At 39.9% G+C, this 24,295-nt stretch overlaps 1 protein-coding gene across 2 annotated transcripts in view; it reads right to left on the bottom strand.

Annotated features, from left to right (window-relative positions):
• TMEM260 (transmembrane protein 260) overlaps positions 1–8,602 on the bottom strand; it is a 66,947-nt gene extending 58,345 nt beyond the window's left edge. The window contains exons 1-3 of one of the 2 annotated variants that reach the window (XM_072761643.1): positions 8,340–8,602; positions 3,378–3,409; positions 2,510–2,661 (exon numbers count right to left, since the gene is read on the bottom strand). In XM_072761643.1, the coding sequence (XP_072617744.1) occupies positions 2,510–2,661; positions 3,378–3,409; positions 8,340–8,499 (344 nt within the window). In that variant the 5' untranslated portion in view covers positions 8,500–8,602. The remainder of the gene's footprint in view (positions 1–2,509; positions 2,662–3,377; positions 3,410–8,339) is intronic. The other variant, XM_072761642.1, reaches the window with a different exon arrangement.
• Positions 8,603–24,295: the final 15,693 nt, after the last annotated feature.

Genomic DNA, 24,295 nt, shown 5'->3' with positions numbered 1-24,295 from the left:
CTAAACCTGTTAAAAGAATTAATTTACTGCACACCAGTCAGCACTAATCCTTCATGTACAGTAATGTTCTCTTAAGTGATGGGAGGAAAGAAAGAATAAAACTGTTTCCTGGATCAAAACCCTTCAATATTCAACAACAAAATGGAACGATGATTTGGCCTGTAAATGAATAAAGTAGTAAAATGTCGCCTAAACAAATTCTGATAAAGGAGTCAACCTGCAAAGGAATACATTTACTATACGCTGGACGGGAAGAAAGCTGTCACTGTAATGGCTGTACAAAAACTGTGTCCTGCTGTTGGGTTTATATTCACAGAAGAAAGGTTTTAAAGGTTAAGTTCAGGTCATACAACAAATGAAATTGTAACAAGCCAGCTGACATTGTATAATGTCTTCTTCCACTCAATCAATAGGCTACTGTTAGTCCTATTACCATAGAGATGGCTTGCTCTTTCCTGAAGGGTGTCTATTGTTTGACAAAACAGATTTGCCACTTGAACTACGTTGTTCCCAAAGGACTTGTACCTTGTCAATTATTTGTATTCAAAATAATGAAGTATTTTCATATTAAAATGTATGTAAGAGATAATATTGTTAGATCCCTTTTCGGAAAGAAACTTTCCCAAGTACACTATATTAAGGCATTATTAAAATCTCTCAAATATCCAGGTTTAGTCATAGAGTTTTTGATTTAAAGGCATATGTTAGCAGATATACAAACTTATCATTAAGATTGTATTTTAAAAAAAGGTCACAGGTTAAGTGTGCTAATCTAAAACCTATTATAATCAAGCATGATAATAAAAGCTATTTTAGAATGTAGACAACTCAGAGGAAAATTATTGTCCAAAGCTATTTGGATTCTGTAAAGAGAAAGATTTTTATGTATGATTTTTACAGTAATTTTCATGTGGAATGGTATCATCCATTAATATACTGAAAAGCATGGAAAAGTTTTAGAAAACAAATCACTTTATTTGCATAATAGCTTTTTATAGCAACATAGCATTTAAATATATGTTATGGAAATGATCATCTAAAATACAGATAAAAAATAAAATAAATAAAATACAGATGAATTATCAAATAAATACAAGTATTAATTTTCTTTAAATGCCTTTGTCTGAAATGCCTTGCAAAAATTATTAATTCATACATTCAATACAAGGCAAGTAGTTCTATATTTCAACCTAAAGATTTTAAAGATCAGTTTTTCTCTCAATAGAAATAACAACAGATTCTTAATTATAAAAGACTCAGGAGAAAGAGAAGATTATTTTAATCATTTAGAAAAAGAAAGTATTCATGATACTAATCAATCCAAGCAGAGATGCTATTTTCAACAGTTCATACTGAAAGATTGACTATCACTGAAAGAAAACCTGTAAAACTGAAACAAAAATGAATTAAATAATATAGATACAAATGTAGTAAATGATCAACAGTTATAACATCTGAATCTGAAAGCCTACCACAAACTTAAAACTTTAGAATTATAATTCTGTTAGCTTTTACCTTTCTATAAATAGAAAGGTATTTTATTCTATAAACAATTAAAAAGGAAGTTTAGAAAGAGTTTAGTCACAGGGCAAAATATTATGACTAACACAAATAAATACATTAGTCTCCAAAAATGGCATTTGAAGTTGTCTCTTCTAGTTATACTATATTTACACACAAAAACTGTGTTTACAATAAAAACTGCAGTAGTTTTTGAAAGAAGTCTTTTAATTTGGTTCTCCCTTTGCAGGAACTTGAATTTTTTACTATAATCTTCTTAGGCATAGGTTAGGCTGGTTAAGAATGAAGAAGACAGGAGCAACACAGACAAATAAGTTTACCAACATCCTAAACTAATGACCCATTTTTTTTTAAAAGCAAGGTAGCCTTCCAGTAAGAAAACCTTCCATCAATGAAGTAGGGTCTAATTTGCCTATCTTCCCTACAGATTTAATGGAACAAAATGAAGCCTTACTAAAACCATATCCCAAACTGATTTCCTTAGTTAACGGCCTCATTTCAAAAAGTCTACAACATGTGCGTATTTAGAATACAACATAATTAGGTATTAGCTCTGGACCTGATAGGCAGCTGCTCATCAGCAACACTGTGAGTAATTAAATGATATTTACCATTTACCAAAAGATGAACTTCATATTGTTGAATTAAACTGGTCCATCTGCATCTTAATAAAATGACAAACCTTATTAGTTCTGCCTAACCAGAGAATTGTGATAATGAACTGGTGACACCTTTACTCCACGGTAGGAAGCACAACCAACTGTGTAATCATCTGAGGGGTCAAATGCATATGAAATTACTAGAATTTAAGAAAGTGAAATCACAGGAGTGATTAGGAAAGCCATTCATGCAACAAAAGTTTTGGGTTTTTTGGTTGTTGGTTTGGTTGTTTTGTGTGTGTGTGTGTGTGTCTGTGTATGTACTTAGGCCATCACAAAACTCCATCTCCAATTAGCCAAAATTAATTTTAACTCATCAACTACTTTACCTGAAAACGGTGAAAAAAAGTAATGATGCAGCTACTGCTCCAAAGAAGCCACACAGAAGATTGACGCGGTAGGCAACTGAACCAAAAGGAAAGAGTATAATTGCTAGTTTAGCCACCAGAGTGAACAAAGGATAGCCAGGAGGATGGGCAACCTATGGAAAAATCAGCAAGTCAGAAGGTTTTCACCTACAAGACAGTCACACTGGCTTTAATTGAAAAGTAGCCCTTTTCTCAGGCAAGTTTAAGAGGCGATGACTACACGTTTGAATAGTGGTTTTCTATTGTAATCCTTTCGTGCCAATACAAATAAATATTTTCTTTAGCGGATTTGGCAGCGTCTATCACATGGTGTGTCACCTAGAGAAAGGGTGACATATTTCATTGTCAGTTCTTAAGCAGTTTGTTCTCTGGGTTCACAGTACATTAGGGTCATTTAAAAGGCTATTGAAAAAAAAGCAGGTTCTGAAATTTTGTATTGGTGAGAAAGTTGAAAGACCACACTGCTATCGGATTACCACCATGCTGACAGTCCTAAGGTCTTGCCTAAAGGGATCATGCACCATAATAAAGTTTATTAAATAATAAACTTATTAAAACTGTTAACCCGATTTATTTTATTCTCCATAGCTTATACAAAATTTGGGGTGATAATAAGCCAGCTACTGTATATATAGGAAAGGCTTTGCTTTATAATTTAGTTTAATTGGATTTAAAACTTAAAGTAAATTGTCACGTACTGTACTTATAAGTTACTAAAAACTGGGGTTTGAAAATAAATTAATCTACTTTACTCCATGCTTAATTAAACTTTCTTAATTCCTAAAACTGTTAATGAGAGCATTGATTAAACAATAAAACTAATACTTACCCCAAGCTCATGTGCGGCTGTGATCAGTTCCCCTGTGAAAAAATAATGTAAAACCAATAATTACTATTAGAAAATGACACTCCTCCAAAGTTTTCAAAATCCAAATGCTTGCACTGGGGTTTTGCATTAATTTGACTGGATAAAACTGTAAATCTGTAGAGATTTAACAGCATGAAACAGTCTAAGGATATTTTCTCCCTAAGGTCTTAATGAACAAATGATCTTTGATAGTTTTTAATAACTGGTCAGTGGAAATATAGGTGAATTCTGGTTTTTAAAAAGGGCTCATTTTTCTGCTTGAGTTGTACACACTTGCAAATATATAAAAACCCTTAGAGAGAGTATTAGTGTAACATGCTGTATTATCCCTCCAGAAGTTAGTATAAAAATGTCTACAAAGACACAACTTCATGATAATGTAAAATGTGCAGACATCTGAGGTTTGGACACTCCATAGAATGTACCATCCTGCCCTACACTGGCATTTGAATGCCTTCTCTACATTAATAAGTTGGACATCTTTAAATGATCACCGAATACTTATTAGCTCCAGGTTATTTTGGTAAGCTCTGACTACCATAATACATTTCTTCAAACCACTAAATCATTATATTACTTACATAGCCCTTTGTAATTCCTCACCATCAGTGATTATTTCTAAAATTATGATGCAGGAATTCAATGCTTATTTGTTAATATTTTAAGTATCCAGAGCACTCTCCGGGGACCATTTCTGACTCATTCCTATGTACTGTACTATATAGTACAATGTAAGAAATCGATGATGGCTTATGAAAGTTACTAGTATCTATTAGGAAATGTATTAATGTCCATTTTCTATCCTTCGATGGGTATAATGCTCCTTTAATTTCTACTGTCTCAGTCACGATGTAGATCTTCACCCTCTGGCCTGGATGACAGCAAGAGCTTTGACCAGTTTTCTACTTCAATTCATCTTCATACTGAAATCACCTCTTGCCACTCCACTGCCCCAGAACACGTCGGATTGTATTGTTAATCCATAATTTCTCAATGGCTGCTCTCTGCTCGGATTCCTCAGCACAACATGCTAGCCCTCTAATGGCTTCAAGGTCCCTTTACAAGGCATACATCAATGAAACCTATGCTCACACCAGTCAAATCTGATTACCCACTGTTCCTCTGGAATGGTTCTTTTGCACCTCTTATCACTCATTTTCTCACCCAGTATTCTCTCCTAAATCCTTCCAAGGCCTAGTTCAATTGCCACCTTCTCAGTGACACATTTCCTTTGACATACCCCTCCCCAACCTACCCCATTAGAATTAATCACTTCTTCCTCCTCCATAGAACCTGCTCTAAGCTCTCTACTTAGCACTTATTTAGATGGCCTCTTATTCTGGTCGTTTTCATTTGTCTCTTCTACTAAGTTGCAAATATTACCCTACCCATTTCAGGGGTTGGTCAAGACACCACCACTGCATCTCCCTCCTCTGGTCACACAAAGAAACTAATCAAGTCCTGCACACACAGGTTGACTAAGACAAATCATATTGTCATCCTTGCTACTCAGACACCCCTATCTTAGGGTAAATGACTGCTTGCATCATGGAAGCCCAGTAAGGGCTCCCAAGACAGACACTGCTCACCTAACTCAATCACTTAAGGACACCTTTTAAGTTTTCTGGAGATATTCAAAGGCACTTTGGAACCCAAAGACACTTGCTGTATCCTAGAGACTTAAAAAAAAAATTGTTTGTGGTCTAAAAATACTTAAAGCTCACTTCCCGTTGTAACTATAAGGACATCTTATAGTTTTACTCCAGAATGGATTAGCTTGTCTGCAGTCCCAAACTGTTTCAATTAGCTTTTTGATATTTCTGTATGGTATGATGAAATACAGTTAAATTCAAAATTTAAAAGCCATTAATTACTCTCCTCCATGTAAAATGTATTTAGAATTGCATTTAAGATTAAGAAAAATGGCCTTTCTCTAACTTCTTTTTACTATTAAAAAGTCGCAATGTTATTCTTTATTAGAGTTCTGTTGGTATAAAAATCCGGAACGTGACAAACTTCCATCACCTACTCTTATCAAATGTTAAACTAAAATATAAATAGAAAAAAACGGCTACTATTCAAAGTCTACAAATGTATCCTTGAAATAAAGCTAAAGGGAAACATTACTTTTAAAACTGAATATGAGAAAGAGAAAGAATGTGACTAGGAAGGGGAAAAGAGCCTCCTGGATGATTATTCCCAGCCCTTTACCCTAGGGCTTCCTGAATTTAAGTCCTACTACAACCTGCACCAGAATTACCTGAATGTTTTAAAATGAAGATTCCTTGACCTAACCTGCCTATATTAAGACCCTCTGGCATTGGTGCTCAAGTTCCCCAAGCAATTTTGAAGTATATTCAAGTTTGAGAATTACAACCTGAGATGCAAAAGGGTGGCAAGCTCAGAGTTGTGAGATGTTTAACCTTTACAAAAACCCAGCTCCTTCTGTATTGTATTTTTTATATTAATTACACGATTATATTCTCATAAAGTCTGTTAAAGACGGTATCCTTAAAATACATAAACACCTAAATAAGCTACTTTATTTTTCCCAAGAATAACAAATAGATGTGTAGGTGAGATGCCCACACTCTCCTTCAACAAATCATGAGTATTCCCGCCCATAAATCAAGTACGTGTATCAAATAGTGCAAAAGACAATTTTGGCAGGGCTACACAATGTGATAGATTTACGGAGTATAATTCAAGAAGAAAAATACATACTTTATATTGGTTTTGAGATGTGTTCTGTTTATTGATAAAAAATATATTTCATAAACACAACATTCAAAGAGGACAATACTTTCAACATATAAACAAGATTATCAAAGACAGGATTATACAAATTTTTCTGGAAATACTTGGAAAAGTTTATTTATCATTCCCAACAATGAACACTAAAATATTAGAAGCCACCAGCATTTAGCATCAAACTAAACCAATCAGAACACCTACAAAGTGCGGTAACTCAATGTGGATAACTTTATTCTACTGGGAAAAAAATAAGAGGCAGTATTAATAAAGACAGCAATTAGAGATTTTAAGTAGATTCTAAACATCACTATATATGTGATGATGGATTTAACAAAGAACTTAGAGCAGAGGTTAAGCCAGTATGTTCTAAAGTCCATCTACTTGAGTTCTTTCTTTGACTGCCCCTACTTTCTGTGTGATTCTGGGCACCGCGTAGCCTTAGTTTTGTCAGCCACGAAAGGGAGATACTGATAGTACCCGCCTCACAGGGATAGTAAGTGGATTAAATAAAGCAACAATCCAGGTAAAGCACTTGCAACAGGGCCTGGCATAGAGTAAGTGCTCAGTGGGTGTTATTTTTATTCATCCTACTGGAAAACTTCAGGCTCGGGGAACCATGGTAATTGTCAACGTTTTTTTCTTTTTCTGTTTTAAAGGTACAGAACTCCTCAATCTTTGAGTCATGTTCTCCACTGTCAAAACTCCCACAAACGCTGGTTATTTCTATTATGTAACGTAAGCCTTGGGGAAAATGGTTAACTCTATTCCCGACTATACTAATGCAACACTGCTTCTACTTGTTCAAGAGGACCTGAAAGAAAGAATAAAAGCAAGGATCGTAAAAGGAACATCAAGGATCCTCAATGTGGCGGGTAGCCTGCGCCCAGTGATCCCCAACTCCTGGTGTTCCATCTAATCCTCTCACCCTGGGGCTGGTGGGCTGTGTTTACATACTCATTGCCAAGAATAAAACAGGGCAGTGGTGTATCCATCGCTTCCAAGACTAGGTGTATGTAAAGACAGAATGTCAGGCGAAGGTGGAAGGTGCCGTTTCTTCCTCTTCCCAAGAGTCAGCTTCCCCGAGAGACCCACGTGGCAAAGAACTGGACTGAGGTTCTTAAGAAGCAAATCCTCACCCAGGGTGAGCCCTGAGAAGCCCGCAGCCCCCTGCCCACGCCAGGACAACAACCCTGTCCTGACCAGCTAGCCTGCACCTGGGCTCCTGATGCACACGGAACGTGAGACCACTAACATCTGTTGTTTTAAGCCGCTAGATTTGGGGTCATCCTGTTACGAAGCAAGAGATAAGCAGTACGTCATTTTCTTTCTTTCTTTTTTTTTTTTTTTTCCCAATCTACAGTTTCACTATCTGAAGTCAGAGCACTACTGGCATCACTGGATGATCATTTAACTGGGCAGCAAGACAAAAACCGAAAACAAACCCGGCTCTTGATCCTCATCCCGAGTATGTCAACCATCCCCGTTAACAAATACAGGACGACTGCTTGTGTGATGTTAACTGGGCTGTGCTTTTCTTTTTAATGGAAGCAGTTTGCTTTAAGCCACGGCTGGCTTCCACTCAGTTCAGTGTTCTCTCCTAAACACCCTGCGTGGCCGGTTCCTTCTCAACATTCAGGTTCCCACTAGAACATCCCGCTGGGAGGCCTTCCTCCCCCCCCCCCCCCCCGCCCCAGCTACCCCACATTTCCCTCCCGCACTGTTTAGCCCGTGGTCTGGGTACCGTCTCTACACGCACTACAACACTCTCCACGACACCTGATCGCCGCCACTGTTACCCCTTTTGTCTGGAACACAACAAGGGCTCAGTAAGTAACATATCGGGGAGGGGGGGGACTAAAAAGAAACGGAAAGAGGAAAATTCGGGTCCCGAAAAAAAAAAAAAAAAAAAAAAAAAAAGGCCTGCCCGAGTAGGGGAGGGTCGCTAAGTCCCAGCAGGTGGAACCCAACACAGCCCCTTCTCCAAAGCCGGAGAACTACAAGAACCCCGCTACAGGAATGGAGAACAGAGAAGTCGATCCTGCAAACGCAGAAACCCCGCGCTGAGCCCGGCTGGCGGGCTGGGGTGGGGGCGGGTGGGGGCGGGTGGGGCGGGGGCGCGAGCTGAGCGGCCGGCCAGGCCGGCGGGAGGGCGGCCCTGAGATACTTTACCCGAGTCTCCCCCCGGCACCGAGGGGGGCAGCGTGAGGGTGAACACGGCGGCCACGGCGGCGAACACGGCCAAGCCGCCGCGCAGGCCCCCGGAGCGCCGCGGCCCCACCCGGGCTGCTCGCCCCCCCGCCGGGCCCCTGCCGTCGCCATGGAGACCCATGGGCCCCTGGGGCCCGGGGAAGGAGGCCGCGGCAGGCCCCAGGACTCCGGCGGCCCGGAGCTTCCCGGGCGAGAGGCGAGCGCAGCCCGCGCGGCGGCTTCCGGGTCGGGCCTCGCGCCCCCCGCCCCCGCCCCCACTCCGGGCCGCACCATCCTCCGCCGGGCGCGGGGAGAGGACCCGGCCCGCCTGCCACAAGGCGGCCGGGGGTTCTGCAGCAGCGCGCCACGCCGTGGGACCCGCAGGGTTATAAAGGCCTCACAGTCGCCCGCCACGAGCCAGACCCTTCTTTTAAGAGAGCAAGCCGGGGCGCGCGGCCGCCGTCTCTACGCCCTCCCCCCCTCCCCCGCCAACACTGACTTGGTCGGGTCTGACGGAGAGAGCGGCGCCGCAAACCCGGGTCGCCAGGGCCGCCTCTGCCCCCGCCGGTGTGGGGTGGAACTACAGCCGAGGGCCGCGCCGGCGAGCCCGAGCCTGCGCTGTGCAAGAGCGCGCAGTGCGGCGCATCCATCGCATGCGTGGTCCCTCCGACTTCATTGCAAGCCCGTGTGCGAATTACAAAGTCGCTCGGTTATTAGAGATTAAAATCCGCTACTTGGTCTCTCCCTCTCTCTTTTTTTTCCCGTATACCTCGAGGAAAACTCAACTGATGAGTTGAGAAACTTGAGTTTCGCCAGTAATTCATAGGCTGCTCAAGTGGTCTCCTGCTTTAAGGAAGGCGGGGTATTGGGGTGGGGCCGTGACCACAGCCTGGCAGATGAAACGGACACGGACACGCCGCGCGCTGGCCCCCGGTTAGCAGCAGTGCGGAAAAGAGCGGGGACGATTGTGCAGCCACGGAGCACAGCTCATAGGGAGATTTTTTTTTTTTTTTTAGGCTGACATTTTACATTATTAGAGTAATTATTCCGGAGTGGGAGGGAAGGAGGGCATCCTCTGGAATGCATCTCAAAATACACCAAAGCTTAGGGACAACCTAGAACGTGTCACAAGTGATCTGGCAGGAACACCGTGTCTCCACTGTAGGGTGAGATACCTACACCTACCTACACAGGTTGGTGGTTGCTACCTTAGTCTTTCCCAGGTACTTACATACGTAACTTTGTCAGCCACGTTGGGGGTTCCTGCAGGGCAGGGGCTGTGTGGCAGGCAGCTTTTAAAATAGCTCCCAATGATCCCCGGACTGCGGTGTTCATTCCTTTTTGTAATCCTTTCCCTGGTGTGGGGGGCCAGAGCTCTCAGTAGCATGAGATGTCACTTTGCAGGTGAGGTTATAAAAGCCTGACTTCCATCGAGCCAATACAGGCTGCTTTCTATTTCTTTTCTGAAGGAGTATGCTAAGGATTAATACCATTTCCATCGTTTGCTCATGAGCTTTATAGAAAGATACTTTTTTTTTTTTTTTAATCGTGGCAAATTACTTTCAGAAGGGCATAATTCCTTGCCCATGTACGGGCAGTAGAGATCAGTGTTGGAAGTAGGAATTCGGGAGTTCTCATGCAGGGATGAGAAGGATGAATAAGTCACAGAGGCATAGTGTATTGAGGACAAGGTTAAGGTCAAGTATTAGCCCATATCTTCATTTCTGGAACAGCAGGAGAGGAGGAGAGAACATGACAGAGAGTCATGTGTCCCAAGAAGCTAAAGAAGAAATGGTGACAGTGAAGCATATGTGGTCAGGTTGTCACAGAGGGGTGAAGGATGGATGAAGAGAGCCAGATATAGGTTTTGTGGGGCTTGAGTTTATACAATTAGGAGAATCCTTTAAGCAAAAAGTACAAAACTGCAGATATAAAATTAGGTACAGGCATTGGAAGGACAGGCAGTGAAACTTCAGCTTCGTTAGCTTCACAGTTAATCTCCGGGGGTGAAGTAGGGCCAGTTCCCTGTCTGTGCCCGACTCTGCCTCTGTGGATGTAGGCTGACGCTTCCACCTGGAGCACTGGCTGCTCCAGGCTTCTCTCATAGCATGTTGCTTTGCTCTCCTACCACTGGCCTTCCTGCCCTGGCTCTGCTCTGTCAGATCTCCAAATATGGGAGGGTGCCAGGGCTTACTTGTAGACTTATTTTTTTTTTTCTCTTTCTGCCTTCTTTCCCAAAATAGTTTTACTGAAATTTTAAGTAGGAACTGTAGTCTAATAGGTCCCAAAACTACACACTGCCTTCCTTTCCTTTATGCTTCTGCTTTAAAAAAAAAAAAAAAACTGCACTGTGATTTCCCTATTTATATATCTAAACAACATTTCCAACCTGGCAGACTTTGTCTGTCTTATTTGCACTGTATACCATGCCTAAAATGGTGACTGGCACAAAATAATACTTAACAAATATTCGTGTAGTGGATGGATACATGCACAACGATAGATCACTGGTGCCTCTGTTAGGGTTTGCATTTTAGCTGCTGGTAACAGAGACTCTGCTACAGTGTCTTAAACATGCAAGCATTTATTTTCTTATGTAGAGGTTTATCCAACATTATGAAAGAAGTCAGTCCAACATTCATTTGGCAACTCTCTCATGTCATTAAGGGAAAAACAGCTCCTTCTGTCTCTCTGCTCCATCCTACTCAACTTATGTGCTCAAGGTCACCTCTTGACCCGTGATGGATGCTAATGCTCCAGACATTTTATCTGTATTAGAGGAAGCAATGGGAATGTTCCATCCTTTTAAAGAGTGTTATGGAGGGCAGCCAGGGTGGCTCAGCAGTTTAGCGCCTTGCCTTCGCCCCAGGACGTGATCTTGGAGTCCCAGGATTGAGTCCCACGTCGGATCCCTGCTCCCTGCATGGAACCTGCTTCTCCCTCTGCCTGTATCTCTGCCTCTCTCTCTCTCTCTCTCTGTCTCTCTCTGTCTCTCATGAATAAATAAATAAGATCTTTAAAAAACTAGTGTTATGGAAATGCCATTTTACAATTAGGCTACATTTCATTGGTCACAGTTGAAGAACAGGCCATTCTTAGGAGCAAAGGCAGTTGAGAAACATACAATTGCAGCTAGATGGCTATTGGTTCTAATACCAAGGAAGAAGAGGAGAATGGATATCAGTAAGCAGCTAGCAGGGGCTGCTATAGTTAGGTTTGATGAGCTGGAAGTATTTGAACCTTGAAAGTTCAAGGAGTGAGTTTCAGTAGAGTAGCAGATATGGAAACCAGGCAGTAGTGGGTAGGAAACGAGGAAATTGAAGAAGAGAAAATAGGATACATTTGTAAGAAGTGTGGCAGTGAAGGGAAAGAGAGAAGTACTATGGGAATTCATAGGCACTGAAGTGTCAAATGAGTTTTTTGTAATCCAAGAAAGTGTTTGGAGAGACATAGTGATGAAGTATACAGGAGGCTGGTGGGGATGGAACCAAGGAAGAAAGAAGTGAAAGGATGAAGAGAGAAAATATTAGAGTTTATAAGGGAACACATGACAGCTGAACTTGATTCTTGGGGAGACTAGTGAAATATATTAGGAACATGAACCTGTTATACATGCTCTGGTTCATTCCACAATGGGTTAGAGACAGGAAAATTTGTTTACCACTTAGGATTCAATCAGAGAAACAAAAGCAGTAGGAGATATATGGGTGTTATGAATTTTATTGCAAGAAAGTGTCTCTTGTGATCATAGAGGCTGGCTAGGCAAGTATGAAATCCCTAAAACAGGCCATCAGAAAGGGCAGGCTGGAAGTCTTGGGCATGGGGTGAAGCCGCTGTCCACAGGTGGAATTTCTTCTTCCTCACGGAATCTTCCACTCTGCTCTTAAGGCCTTTCAACTAGTTGAATCATATCTACCCAGATAATTTAGGATAATCTCCCTATCTTAAAGTCAACTGGTCACAGACTCTAATCACAACTACAAAATACCTTCACAAAAACACCTAAATGAGTGTTCGATTGAAAAATGGAAGAATGTAGCCAAGCTAAGTTGACTCATCCAAAGAACATCACAGTATATATGATGCAAATTCAAGGTCAGGGAACATGTGAATTAGAAATAGAGTATCAGATTGAAGGAAAGAAATACATGAATGTGTGGACCAAATAAATGAAAGCAAAACAAAAGGGAAATAAGATCATTTGTGTGGCCTCTTAAGTCCCCAGGGAAAGTAAAGTCTTCCTGGCACCTACCACTAGCACCTAGCCTCTAGGGACACCTAAGGGAATGGCTCCTCAATACAGCTGGGCAGACATGGGCATTCCAGCTCCCCACTAGGCCTCCCTAGCTGGGCAGGGAGTGGGGAGGTATATGTGTGGGGGTAGGAACATCTTATTACTGTGACCTCTTCCCCAGTGACCTCTGCTGACATCAGAGTGAGGAGGAGGAGGCAGGGCAGAGAAGTGGCCTCGTTTTTTGGGGTGCTGGAAAAAATCCCAACTCTCCTTTAGGCTCCATCTAATACCACCATATCAGGGAGAGAGAGGGGCAGCTTATTATTGCTGAGTGGGGGTGGAAGTCTAGGCTTCCCATGTGTATTCCACTGACACCATGGAGAAGAAGGGTCCCATTACGATTTAGCCAGGATGAAAGTTCTGGCTCCTTCCTCAGCCTTCTCCAACATCACCCTGGTGGGGATTTGGGGATACCTGGAGAGGATGGAAGTTTAGGTCCCTATTTAGCCTCTCCTAGGATGGGTAAAAGCTGGGGCCATAGTTTTTTCTTTGGTTTTTAGCTATAGTAGAGATGTTACTTTCTTAATGTATCTTGTCCTGATGCTTTCCCTGTCCTTTGACTGGAGAGAGCATGCTTTCGTTGGGGCTTTTGGTCTGTACCCATTGATGTCTCTGGTTTGTCAGCGTCTCTAGCAACCAATCTAGGATCCATGAGGCAAAAAGAAAACCCAGGGAACTTACCAGCATGTTGTTCTTCAACTTCTGAGGCTCCTATCTGGTCTGCCTCTTTCTCTCCACTTCCCAGTCTTCTTATCATTGTCTTGCATGTAATGTTTAGTTTTACTTAGCAAGAGGAATAGGGAAAAGTGTGAAAACTTCATCTTTTGGGAAGCAAGAGTCACTCTCCTTTGTTTATTCTTTCTGAACATTTACAGCAGCTTCATAGACGTTAATGCACTGAAGTCTGCCTTAAAAATTGTCATTTAAAAGTCATTATTACTACTAAACCTCACTTACAATAGAGCCAAATATGTCACTCTGTCGCGGGCCCCTTCTTCTGGCCCAAGGCCGCGACTCTGGAGCGGGCTCGGGGTGGCCCCCCTGTGGCTGCCAGGCCCGGGGTCTGGGTGTCGGATGTGTGCGAGGCAGCAGTGGCCTGAGCTCTCCGCGCAGGAGATGGAGTACACATCAAAGTTTGTAGAAGAAAACATCATCTCGCTGGGGAAGGCTTTAGGAAATACTGTTAACCATCTACACTTTGATCAAAATAAAAATCTTCCAGAATTCTCAGGAGACACACCAAGCTAGAACCAGATCATCACCCCCATAACAATTTGAAGGCCATCCATATGAGTGACATCTAATTGAGGATTTCCAGAGCCTACTCAGGCTCCAGAAGCAAATGACACCATGAAATAGGCAGCTTTGTCCAAGATCTTGAATCAAGAATGTTGTCTTCATTTATCTTCCCTTGAAACCTTTTTCCCTGACCTGGAAAATTCTCTGACCTAGAAATTTAAAAACAAAAATTAAAACAAAACAAAACGTGTCTTAATCTTAATAATATCTGTAAAATCTTAGATTCAGGACTTTAGATTAGAAATTAGATCCTTGGAATACCATCCAATAAACCATCCACAATAGGACAATACAAGAAGACATAAATGTCCCTATACAGTGCCTTAGAAAAATAATTTTAAACTCTCAAATGTACTAATAACCAAAAGAATTTGAAATAAATACCAAAATAAGCCATTTTCAGTCTCTCCGATTGTTGAAGACATTTCATATCTATGGAGTGTTAGTAATGAAGTAATTTGGTATGACATTTTAGAGGGTAATTTAGCTACATGTATAAAAAATCTATAAAGTATTTATATAACTTGACCCAGAATTGTTAGTGAATGTACGAAAATATGTTCAACTTCATTAGTAATTAGAGAAATGCAAAATAAACCACTATGGGATACTACACACCTACCAGGTTAGCAAAAATAATATTTAATTTAATAATATTTAATGTCAGGGAGTGTGTCGAACAGTGGAAGTGCTGGCAGGAGTGTAAATTGGTACAACAACTTTGGAAAGGTTAAAAGTGGTTGCCTCTGAAAAAGGAGACTAGTGGGAAGGGAGAAGCAGGATGGGAGATAGTGCTTTCATTTTATGTCGTCCAGTACTATTATACATTTTGCCATGTGCATTGTATTACTTTGATAAAGAATAAGAAAATAGGGGGATCCCTGGATGGCTCAGTGGTTTAGTGCCTACCTTTGGCCCAGGGCGTGGTCCTGGAGTCTCAGGATCGAGTACCACATCAGACTCACTTCATGGAGACTGCTTCTCTCTCTGCCTATGTCTTTGCCTCTCTCTCTGTGTGTGTCTCTCATGAATAAACAAATAAAATATATATATAAAAAAGAAAATATTTGTAAAGGAATAAATGAGAATGAGAAAAAGCCAAAACCACAGCTATTTTGAATTGCAGATTATATGTGTATGAAGAGCCTGAAACATAGGAACCACATAAATGTTTGCCCTAATGTTGCCCCTGTTTAAATTACATTTAAAAAAATTCTTTCATTTAGCCATTCTACTTTGATTGGCAAATATAATTGTATTCATATTAGAGAAATTAATTGTTCATAAAGTATTTTGAAATTCTTTGTTCCAGTTATCTGCTTTTGTGTTAAAAATAACTGCCCTAGGGGGCACATGGGTGGCTCAGGTGATTGAGCATCCAACTCTTGGTTTTGGCTTAGTCATGATCTCAGGGTTGTGAGATGGAACCCTCTACCCCTTGTTCCATGCTCAGTGGGGAATCTGAGATCCTCTCCCTCTGCCCCCACTTGCATGTATGCTCTCTCACTCTCTCTCAAATAAATAAATAAATAAATCTTTATAAAAAGCTAAAAAATTTTAAAAATTAAAATGAAAAAGCAAAACAAAGCTACCCTGAAACTTAGTGGCATGTAACAATAACCATTTATTATATCTCACAATTTTGTGAGTCAGAAATATAGAAAAGGCTCAGCTTTAAGTTTCTCCTGTTTTGAATGATATGGACTGAGATGACTTGGTGGTATTCAGTAGGTAGATGGTCTGGAAGGTCCAAGATGTCTTCCTTACATGTCTGATGCCTGGGTGGGGATGGCAGGAATGCTGGGCTGAGCTGAAACTTTTGCTCTGAGTGGTCATAGGTGGCTTCTCCAGTGTTGAATTCTTAGGGTACTTGACATTATTCCTGCTCAAGTTTCCTAAAGAATTATGAGAGGCCAGGATGGAGGCTGCAGGGGTTTTGGTTTTGTTCTGTTTTGTTTAATGTCTTGCCTTCAGGAGACACAGAATGTTCCTTTTGCTGTATTCCATTGGTCAGACGAGTACTAAGGCCAGCCCAAATTCAAGGGAAGGGGAGTTAGGCTCTACCTACCAAAAGGAATAGGAAAGAAACCACTGCCATCATTAATATTCCCTCCACTAAGACCTTTAATACAAAAATTAAGAAAATATATGGGGTAAATATTATTTTGTTTTTCTCCTGACTAAAGAAAACATGTTTGAGGCAGGATGGCTGGAAAAATCAGACCATTAACACAATATGCATTTAAGGAAAGAAATGTCTGGTTCCAACACAGAAGAGTCTCATAACAAATATTACGGTACCACTGTTTCAAAATCTGGTGGACTTATACCTGAATAATTCAACTAGAGTTTTAAAAATCCTTTAGTTCTAATTCAGAGTCAAATAATAGTTTCTTACATTCAGATGTAGAAGATGTGGAGATGATATTAAAATGTACCTATCCAATTGAATATGGATATTGAATACTAAAACTGTGGATTTATCCCAGTGCCTATCAGACTACGTAAATAATCAGTACTCCAAAAGTTGATGATTGGTAGTAGAAAGGTCATATAGGTTGTAAATACTGCCAATTTGCCAATTGTTTTCAGAAGAGATTATCTCTAAACCACTCACTCTAAGGAAGATCTTTCTTAAACCAGACTTAAGATATAAATCAAATGATAAAAGAAATTTAAGAGACATATAACTCTACAGCTAATTTAGAAAGTAATTATAGCACATATATGACTTTAAACGTTTTCATAATAGTTCAGGGAGCAGCTTGTGCTAAATCCTGGCTCTACTAATTATCCCTGTGATTTTGAACAAGCTTCTTAACTTTTATGGCCCTCAGATTGTTCACACAAAAAGAAATTAAATAAATAGAATGACGATAGTGCCATCCTCATAAATTTAGTCTGAACAATAAAAAATAATAATAAAAAGAACAAAACTTGATTCATTGTGAGTCACAATAAATATATGCTATCATTGCTATTATCTAAATTTGGAAGAAACACTCAGGGATATGATTTTAAAATAGGGCAAGTAAAACTTAAACTTTCGCACTTCATTTCAAAGTTAATTTATTAGAAATAAAATATATGAAAGAAACAAAGCATTCATTTGCAGCCTAGATGTGATCTGGGAAGCTCCTTGCTCCCTGGGGACTTATTCTAACTTGGATAAACACCTAATTCCATGGTCTATGGAAGTCCAAACCTCTTCCTAATATTCCAGAGTGGGAAATCTTGTCACCATGTTCTCTTCTGCCTCTAGCTCTTTGGTCATGCTGCATCAGCCCAAACTCGGCCCTTTTTCCAGTTTCCATGGAAATCCACTCATGCCAAATGAGTTGGTTCTAGAAGAATGGAAAGAAGTGTTCCATCAACAACCATTACCTCAGCTTCGGATTTGCTCTCCTCCTCATCCTCCTCTTTCCCAAAGTTGACTCTTGCAACTCCAAATTCTTCCTGCTTTTTCTGAAAAGCATGTAAGTTTGCCCAAACTAGCATACCCAAAATCATCAAAGGCATTTAGTTAGTAGAATAAAGGACCTTTCATGTGACAAAATTTACAAGCTCAGAATGCAAAAATAATGATCTCGTACCTGACCCTTATCCTAGTATATTTTCTTTCTCTCAGGATTCCTGCATTGATGCTTTAAACATCTAAAGAAAAATCACTTAAGTATAGATATGTAACATTTTGAGGAATTTAACATAGTTGATAAAATGATTTAAATATTTTCATTTATATGCACACAAGTAGTGATTCCACATACAATTAAAACTACAATGAGATATCACTTCACGCCTGTCAAAATGGCTAAACTTAACAGCAAAGGTGTTGGTGAGAGTGTGGGGAAAGGGGAACCCTCTTACACTGCGGGTAGGAATGCAAACTGATGTAGCCACTCTAGAAAACAGTATGGATAGTCCTCAAAAAGTTAAAAATAGTTACATGTCAGTGGCTTAGTTTATTAGGCATCCAACTCTTAATTTTGGTTCAGGTCATGATCTCAGGGTCATGGGATGGAGCCCCGCATCCAGCTCTACACTCAGCTCAGAGTCTGCTTATCCTTCTCCCTCTGCTCCTCCCCCCTGCTTTCTCTCTCCTAAATAAATAAAACCCTTTTTTAAAAAAGTTAAAAATAGGACTACCCTACGATCCAGCAATTGCACTACTAGGTATTTACCTGAAGGATACAAAAATAGTAATTTAGGGATACCTGCACCCCAATATTTATAGCAGCATTGTCTACAATAGCGAAATGATGGAAAGAGCCCAAATGTCCATCAAATTGATGAATGGATAAAGAAGTTGTAGTACATATAAACAATGGAATATTACTCAGCAATAAAAAAGAATGAAACCTTGCCATTTGCAATGATATGGATGGAACTAGAGAGTATTATGTTAAACAAAACAAGTCAGAGAAAGACAAATATGATTTCACTCATATGTGGAATTTAAGAAACAAAACAAATGATCACAGGGGGAAAAAGAGAGAGACAAGCTACAAAACAGTCTCTTAACTATAGAGAACACACTGATGGTAACCAGAGAGGAGGTGGTGGGGGGATGAATTAATAGAAAATGGGGATTGGGGGGGTGCACTTGTGATAAATGCCTGGTGCTGTAAGTGTTAAATCACTAAATTGTATATCTGAAGCTAATATTACCCTGTATGTTAACTAACTGTAACTTGAATAAAAACTTTAAAAATTAAAAAAAAATAAAGTCTACCTACCATGGACTATGCAATGGTTTCTCTGGGTATAGGCCATGGAGTCCCTGGATGGTACTCTTTAAGGATCAATAACCCAAGACCCTATTGGCCAGTCAGGCTGTGACCCTGCTCTTTACTTCTCCCTGACCTGAAATTCTATGATTAGTCACTCAGCCACACTAAACACCAAAGTTGGGGATGATTGCCTTTAAAAATGACAGTTCACTTGTGATGATCTAATCTTGGACGTTAGGGAGAAAAAAAAAAGCAAAATAGATTTCAGACTCTATTTTAATGATTTTCTGAGACTGACATTTTCCTTTCATGTTAGAAAATAGCCATACACTTATAGGTGGGGTTTAGAAAAAGGCAAACATTGGCTCAAAATGTTTTGAGAGCCAAAGGACAGCTTAGTGTTTCACGACCCATCAGAAGAGTGTCTTGTTAAATTTGTCTAAGTAAAATAAGATAGATCATCTTTCTTCTGTTTGGACCTTAGGAATAAAATAGGATGAGTGAGAGAAAGCCCCATATTTCTCAGTTAACAGAGCCCAGAGGGAAACTGGGTTTTCTCTGAAGGATGGGAGCTCCAATAAGTACAGGGGAGAAGGGGTGCTTCTGGAATCTGAGCCCCACAGATTCTGGGGCTGGCTTTACATCCTGTTAGATGATGCCCAAGATCTATCCCTACTGCTTGTCTCTCTGAGATGGGAAAGGTGAGGATGCTGAGTGTTGAATCCTCACCTTGGGAGGATAGTAACAGCAAATCCAAGTGAAGTCAAAGATAAGCCTAGATGAAGAACACCTGAACATATGACACTTCTGTCAGGCATCAGGAGAAGGAATATGGCAGACTGGGCAGTTAATGCCATTCTTAGTGTTTTATTTTTCCACAAACCCAGTAAAAGGGCTTTACTTTTTTGTGGGAATATATCATATCAAGTGCACCATTAGACTGAATTGTGAGACTGGTTCAGGACATTTGCAATAAGCTGACTATAAATGAGTGGAGTTAGGTGAGGTACCACCTAAGGGACAAATGAGACTTTTCTCCCCCACGCTTATGAAAGAAGATGGATTTAGGAGGTTTTCACCTTAGAAGGCAATATCCTAGACACAAGGGTAGTACATAAGTAGGCAATGGTTAACTCCATGGGCTTTAGTGTTAGAATGCTTAAGTTCAATCCCACCACGATCACTTACTAGCTGGGCAAGTTGCTCAATTTCTCTTACCTTATTTTTCCCATTTATAAAATGGGGATATTATGAGAACTAAATAAAACTACCTAGGTTAGGGGCTTAGCAGCCAGCCTGGCATAGAGTAAAGACTCCAACAAATGTTTGTAACAACATTTTTTATTATAATATTATTAACAATAATTATATATTACTAACACTACTATTATTATTCACCTCAAAAATATCAGTTGGGATTCTATCTACTGTGTGCCAAGTTTTGGTACCAGTAAACAATTAAAAGTATGGCAGACATTATTTCTGTTCTCCCAGAGTTTACAGACCTTATTGTGAAAAACAGTAAATAATCTGGCTATTACAACGCCATGTGGTGAGGGCTATGACTGGGGACATGCAGGATGTTATAGGATCACACAGGTGGCTTTAAAGAAGCTGAGACCTGAAATGGAGAAAGAGTTTGAGGTTTGCCAGATAAGGGCCGCCTGGGGGAAGGAGAAGTTGGGCTGTATGTGTGAACACCTGGAGTTGAAGATGAGGTGGTGTACTCAAGCAAACAGGTCTGTGGGCCTAGAGTGCAGAGGAACATGCGTAATCTGGCCCACCAGCATCCATGGTGTTTCATGGACTATAGAGTCCTGAGAGTAGGCTATAAAGGGTAAAGCTAGGTAGGTCCACAGGTGTGGGATGGGGGATATATCATGCAGAGATGGTAACCCAAGTGGAGAAGAGATGGATTTTAATTCATATCATACAAGTACATTGGCTTTATTTCAATAAGTCAAACAATCTATTTTGAGTCTTTATCCCACTTGGTTATCAGGAAATTTACCCAGTCATTACTTGGGTCCCTTTCCACTTTATCCAGGTCATTTTGGGGCTTACACAGCCACAACATACTGGACTTAATCCTTATGGTGACCTCTACTGGTGTGCCCATTGTCCAAGGCCACATTTTCCCTTGAAGGCAGATGTCCAACACCAACACCAAGCTTGGGCCTACAGAAATATTCCCCCTGGACATGGAAAACATATCTCTGTGTGTATCTAGGCCCATTCTTGTTCCCTTTATCCACCTCCAGCATTCTCCATCAGTGCTTAGTCTCAAGTGTTGATAAAAAGTGAACCTGGGTCTCTACCTGCTTGAACCTTTGGAAATCTGATCTCTTATCTCTAGAAATCTCTCTCGCTTCTCTAGTTTGGCCTCTTCTGTGTCTTAAATCCTCAGCAATTCTGCCCTTCCTCACCCTCTCTGGGACAAGCCAACATTCATGAGCCCAAATGTCACATATGAAAACTGAGCCCTGAGTTTTCTTCCTGGTGACCTCTCCTTTCAGTTCTCCAACACAGAGCCAATTGAACACAGATATCTAACTTCCTTCTGGGTATGGAGAAGGAAAAAGTGTCTATAGCAGCAAAAACAAAACTCAAGCTGGCCTCATGTTTCATCTGCTCACACATGATGTGCATGTACTTCTAAGACCGCTTTCTTAAAAACCTTAGGAAATTGTCAAAGAGTTGTATGATTTATGCTATAGACAGTTCACTCTGCTGCAGAGTGGAGAAGAAAGACAAGTAAGATGAAAGGCAGGGAAAATGGTTAGCAGTAACCAAACTAATGATCTAAGTGAGAGCTGTCTTTGATCCTAAGGAGTAATGGTAGTGGAGATAGGGAAAATGTAATCAAACATATTATAGTATTTATATTTAAATAAAGTGCTTTCTCAGGCAATATTGAAATTTATCAACGTGTTTTTCTTTTTTTCCCCCCATTATTTCTTCTTTCATTATGCTGTCTCCTTCAGAGTTCATCTTTTTTTTTTTTAATGTATCTTTAGTAGTTTCTGAATCTCTATATATCTATGCCTGTCTTTCATTTCACCCTGATTCTGAATGATGATTTAGCTAGGTATAGAATTTTAGATTTATCATTTTCCTCTCAGCACTTTTATCACTATTTTTTCCCCTGCTGTCTACTGCTGAGAAATCCACTTTCAATCTAAGTGTCATTCTTTTACCTATTGTGCCTTTTTTTCTCTTGGCAGTTTTTGGATTTCTTTTCTTCACCTTTATTGTTTTTAAATTTTCTGTGATACATCTGGGCATAGAACTTTCCACATAGAACTTTCTTATTCTGTTTGGTACTCCTTTGTTCTTTTGGTTTTAGAAAAGTATTAGCTATTATATTTTTCAAAGATTGCTTCTTTATCATGTTATCTTCCTTTTCTTCTGGAACTCTAATTGGATTTCTTCTTGTTTCTAAGTCTCTTTCATATTTTCCATTTCTTACCTCTCTGAGCTATGTTTTGAGGGATTTACTAAATTCTTTCTTCCAATGTACTAAATATCTCTTCAGTTTTAAATTGGCTACTAACAAGCTTATCTAATGAGTTTTTTTTAACAGTTTATATAATCAACTGTATTTTTCACTTCATGATTTCTAATTACTTCTTATTCTTTATTGTCCTATTCCTATTTCATAATTTTAAGTTTTTTTCTCATAACTTCCAGTTTTTTTTTTCAACTTCCAGTTTTTGTTTTATGTTTGCTATTTTCTTCTTAATGTCCTGAGACTTGCTCTATCATATTTCTTTCCTTGGTTATGGATTTAGATCTGTTGCCATTTCTTAGATCTATTAGACAGTCATTGGTCTTGAGATTATTTGCATGTATATTATGTTGTGACTTTTTCCCCATACATATTCTAAGATTATATCATAGTTGTTTCCCATTTAACATGGAGGATCCACAGCTTCAAATTAGGTCTGAATAGCTTAGCCCAGGGTTCTACCATAAGTGACACTAGTGATAAGTCCTTAATTCTGATATTACTTTGTGATTCATCATCTGTCCCTAGCAATTACTTCATTTTCTTCTCTTCCTTTCTCTCTCCCTCCCTCCCTTCTTTCCTTTTTTCCTTACTTTTTATAATGGAATTAAAAAAATATATTTATTTTATATATAGAGAGAACATGAGTGGGAAGGGCAGAAGGAGAGGGAGAGAGAGAATCTCAAGCAGACTCCATGCTAAGTACAGAACCTGACATGGGGCTCAATCCCACGACCCTGAGATCACGACCCAAGCAAAAACCAAGAGTTAAACACCTAACCATCTGTACCACCCAGGTGTCCCTATAATGGAAATTTTCAAACATACATAAAACTATGGAGAATAGTATAATAAATCTCTAGTGCCCATAAGCCAGTTTCAGCAGCTACCAATATATAGCTAATCTTGTTTCATGAATAACTCTCTCCTACTTCTTACCTCATTGGTTTATTTTAAAGAAAATTCTAGACATTGTATCATTTCATCTATAAATACTTCAGTATGTGTCTCTCAGAGATATGGTTTCTTTAAAAAAAAAAAAACAACTATATTACCATTGTAACACCTGAAATTTAACAATAATTTCTTAACATCAATCATCTTATTAGTGTTAAATTTCCCTGGTTGTCTCACAAATGTTTTTTAATAGCAGACTTGCTTGAATGAGGTTCATGTAAGATCCAGATACTACTTTTGGCTCATATGTTTCTTTAATCTATAACATTTATAGATTAAAGCCTCCTTTAATCTATAACATTTCTTCCTTCAGAATGTGGAGAATTCTACAGGACAAGAGAAGAAACTGGATTATTTATCCCATAGGATTCCCCACATTCTGGCTTTTGTTATTGCATCCATATGATACCACTTAACATTTATGTACCAGTCATCTGCTGCTTCAATACTGCTGTGTAAGAAAACACTACAAAAGCTTAGCGAGGGCAGCCATGGTGACACAGTGGTTTGGCGCCACCTGCAGCCCGGGGTGTGATCCTGGAGTCCTGGGATCGGGTCCCACATTGGGCTTTCTGCATGGAGCCTGCTTCTTCCTCTGCCTGTGTCTCTGCCTCTCTCTCTCTCTGTCATAAACAAATAATCTTTAAAATAAATAAATAAATAAATAAATAAATAAATAAATAAATAAATAAATCTTAAAAAAAGAAAAAGCTTAGCGATATACAACAATAAGGCTTTATGTTTGCCCACGGGGAAGTTAGTATGGTGACTGTTGATCACGGCTGAATTTGCTCACAGGTCTGAGAATCTGCTGGCTGCTAACTGGTCTAGGATGGCCTTGGCTGGGAGGACTGGCATGATGTAACTCTCTTTTGTGTGTCTCTCAACCTTCATCAAGTCACACCCTTCTCATGGTAATGATAGAAGAGCAGAGAGATTGTATAGGGTTAAAGACACAGAGGTCAGGAAGGAAGGCCTTATAGGAGGAAGCTCTTAGGATATAGTCAAGTCCTGGGGGAACTGGGTGAGTAGACGGGGGTAAGATGGGAGTCTCAAATAGAGAATAATGCTGAGTCTGGCTGAAATTGGACTATAAGATAAAGGAACAGTCACAGTGTACAAAGCAAAAGCCCAGATTTTGGATTTTCCT

The sequence above is a fragment of the Vulpes vulpes genome, chromosome 6, assembly GCF_048418805.1.
Source record: "Vulpes vulpes isolate BD-2025 chromosome 6, VulVul3, whole genome shotgun sequence".
Lineage (NCBI taxonomy): Eukaryota > Metazoa > Chordata > Mammalia > Carnivora > Canidae > Vulpes > Vulpes vulpes.
Note: the sequence above shows the minus strand (reverse complement) of the source record. Positions and strands in the feature narration are given on the sequence as shown.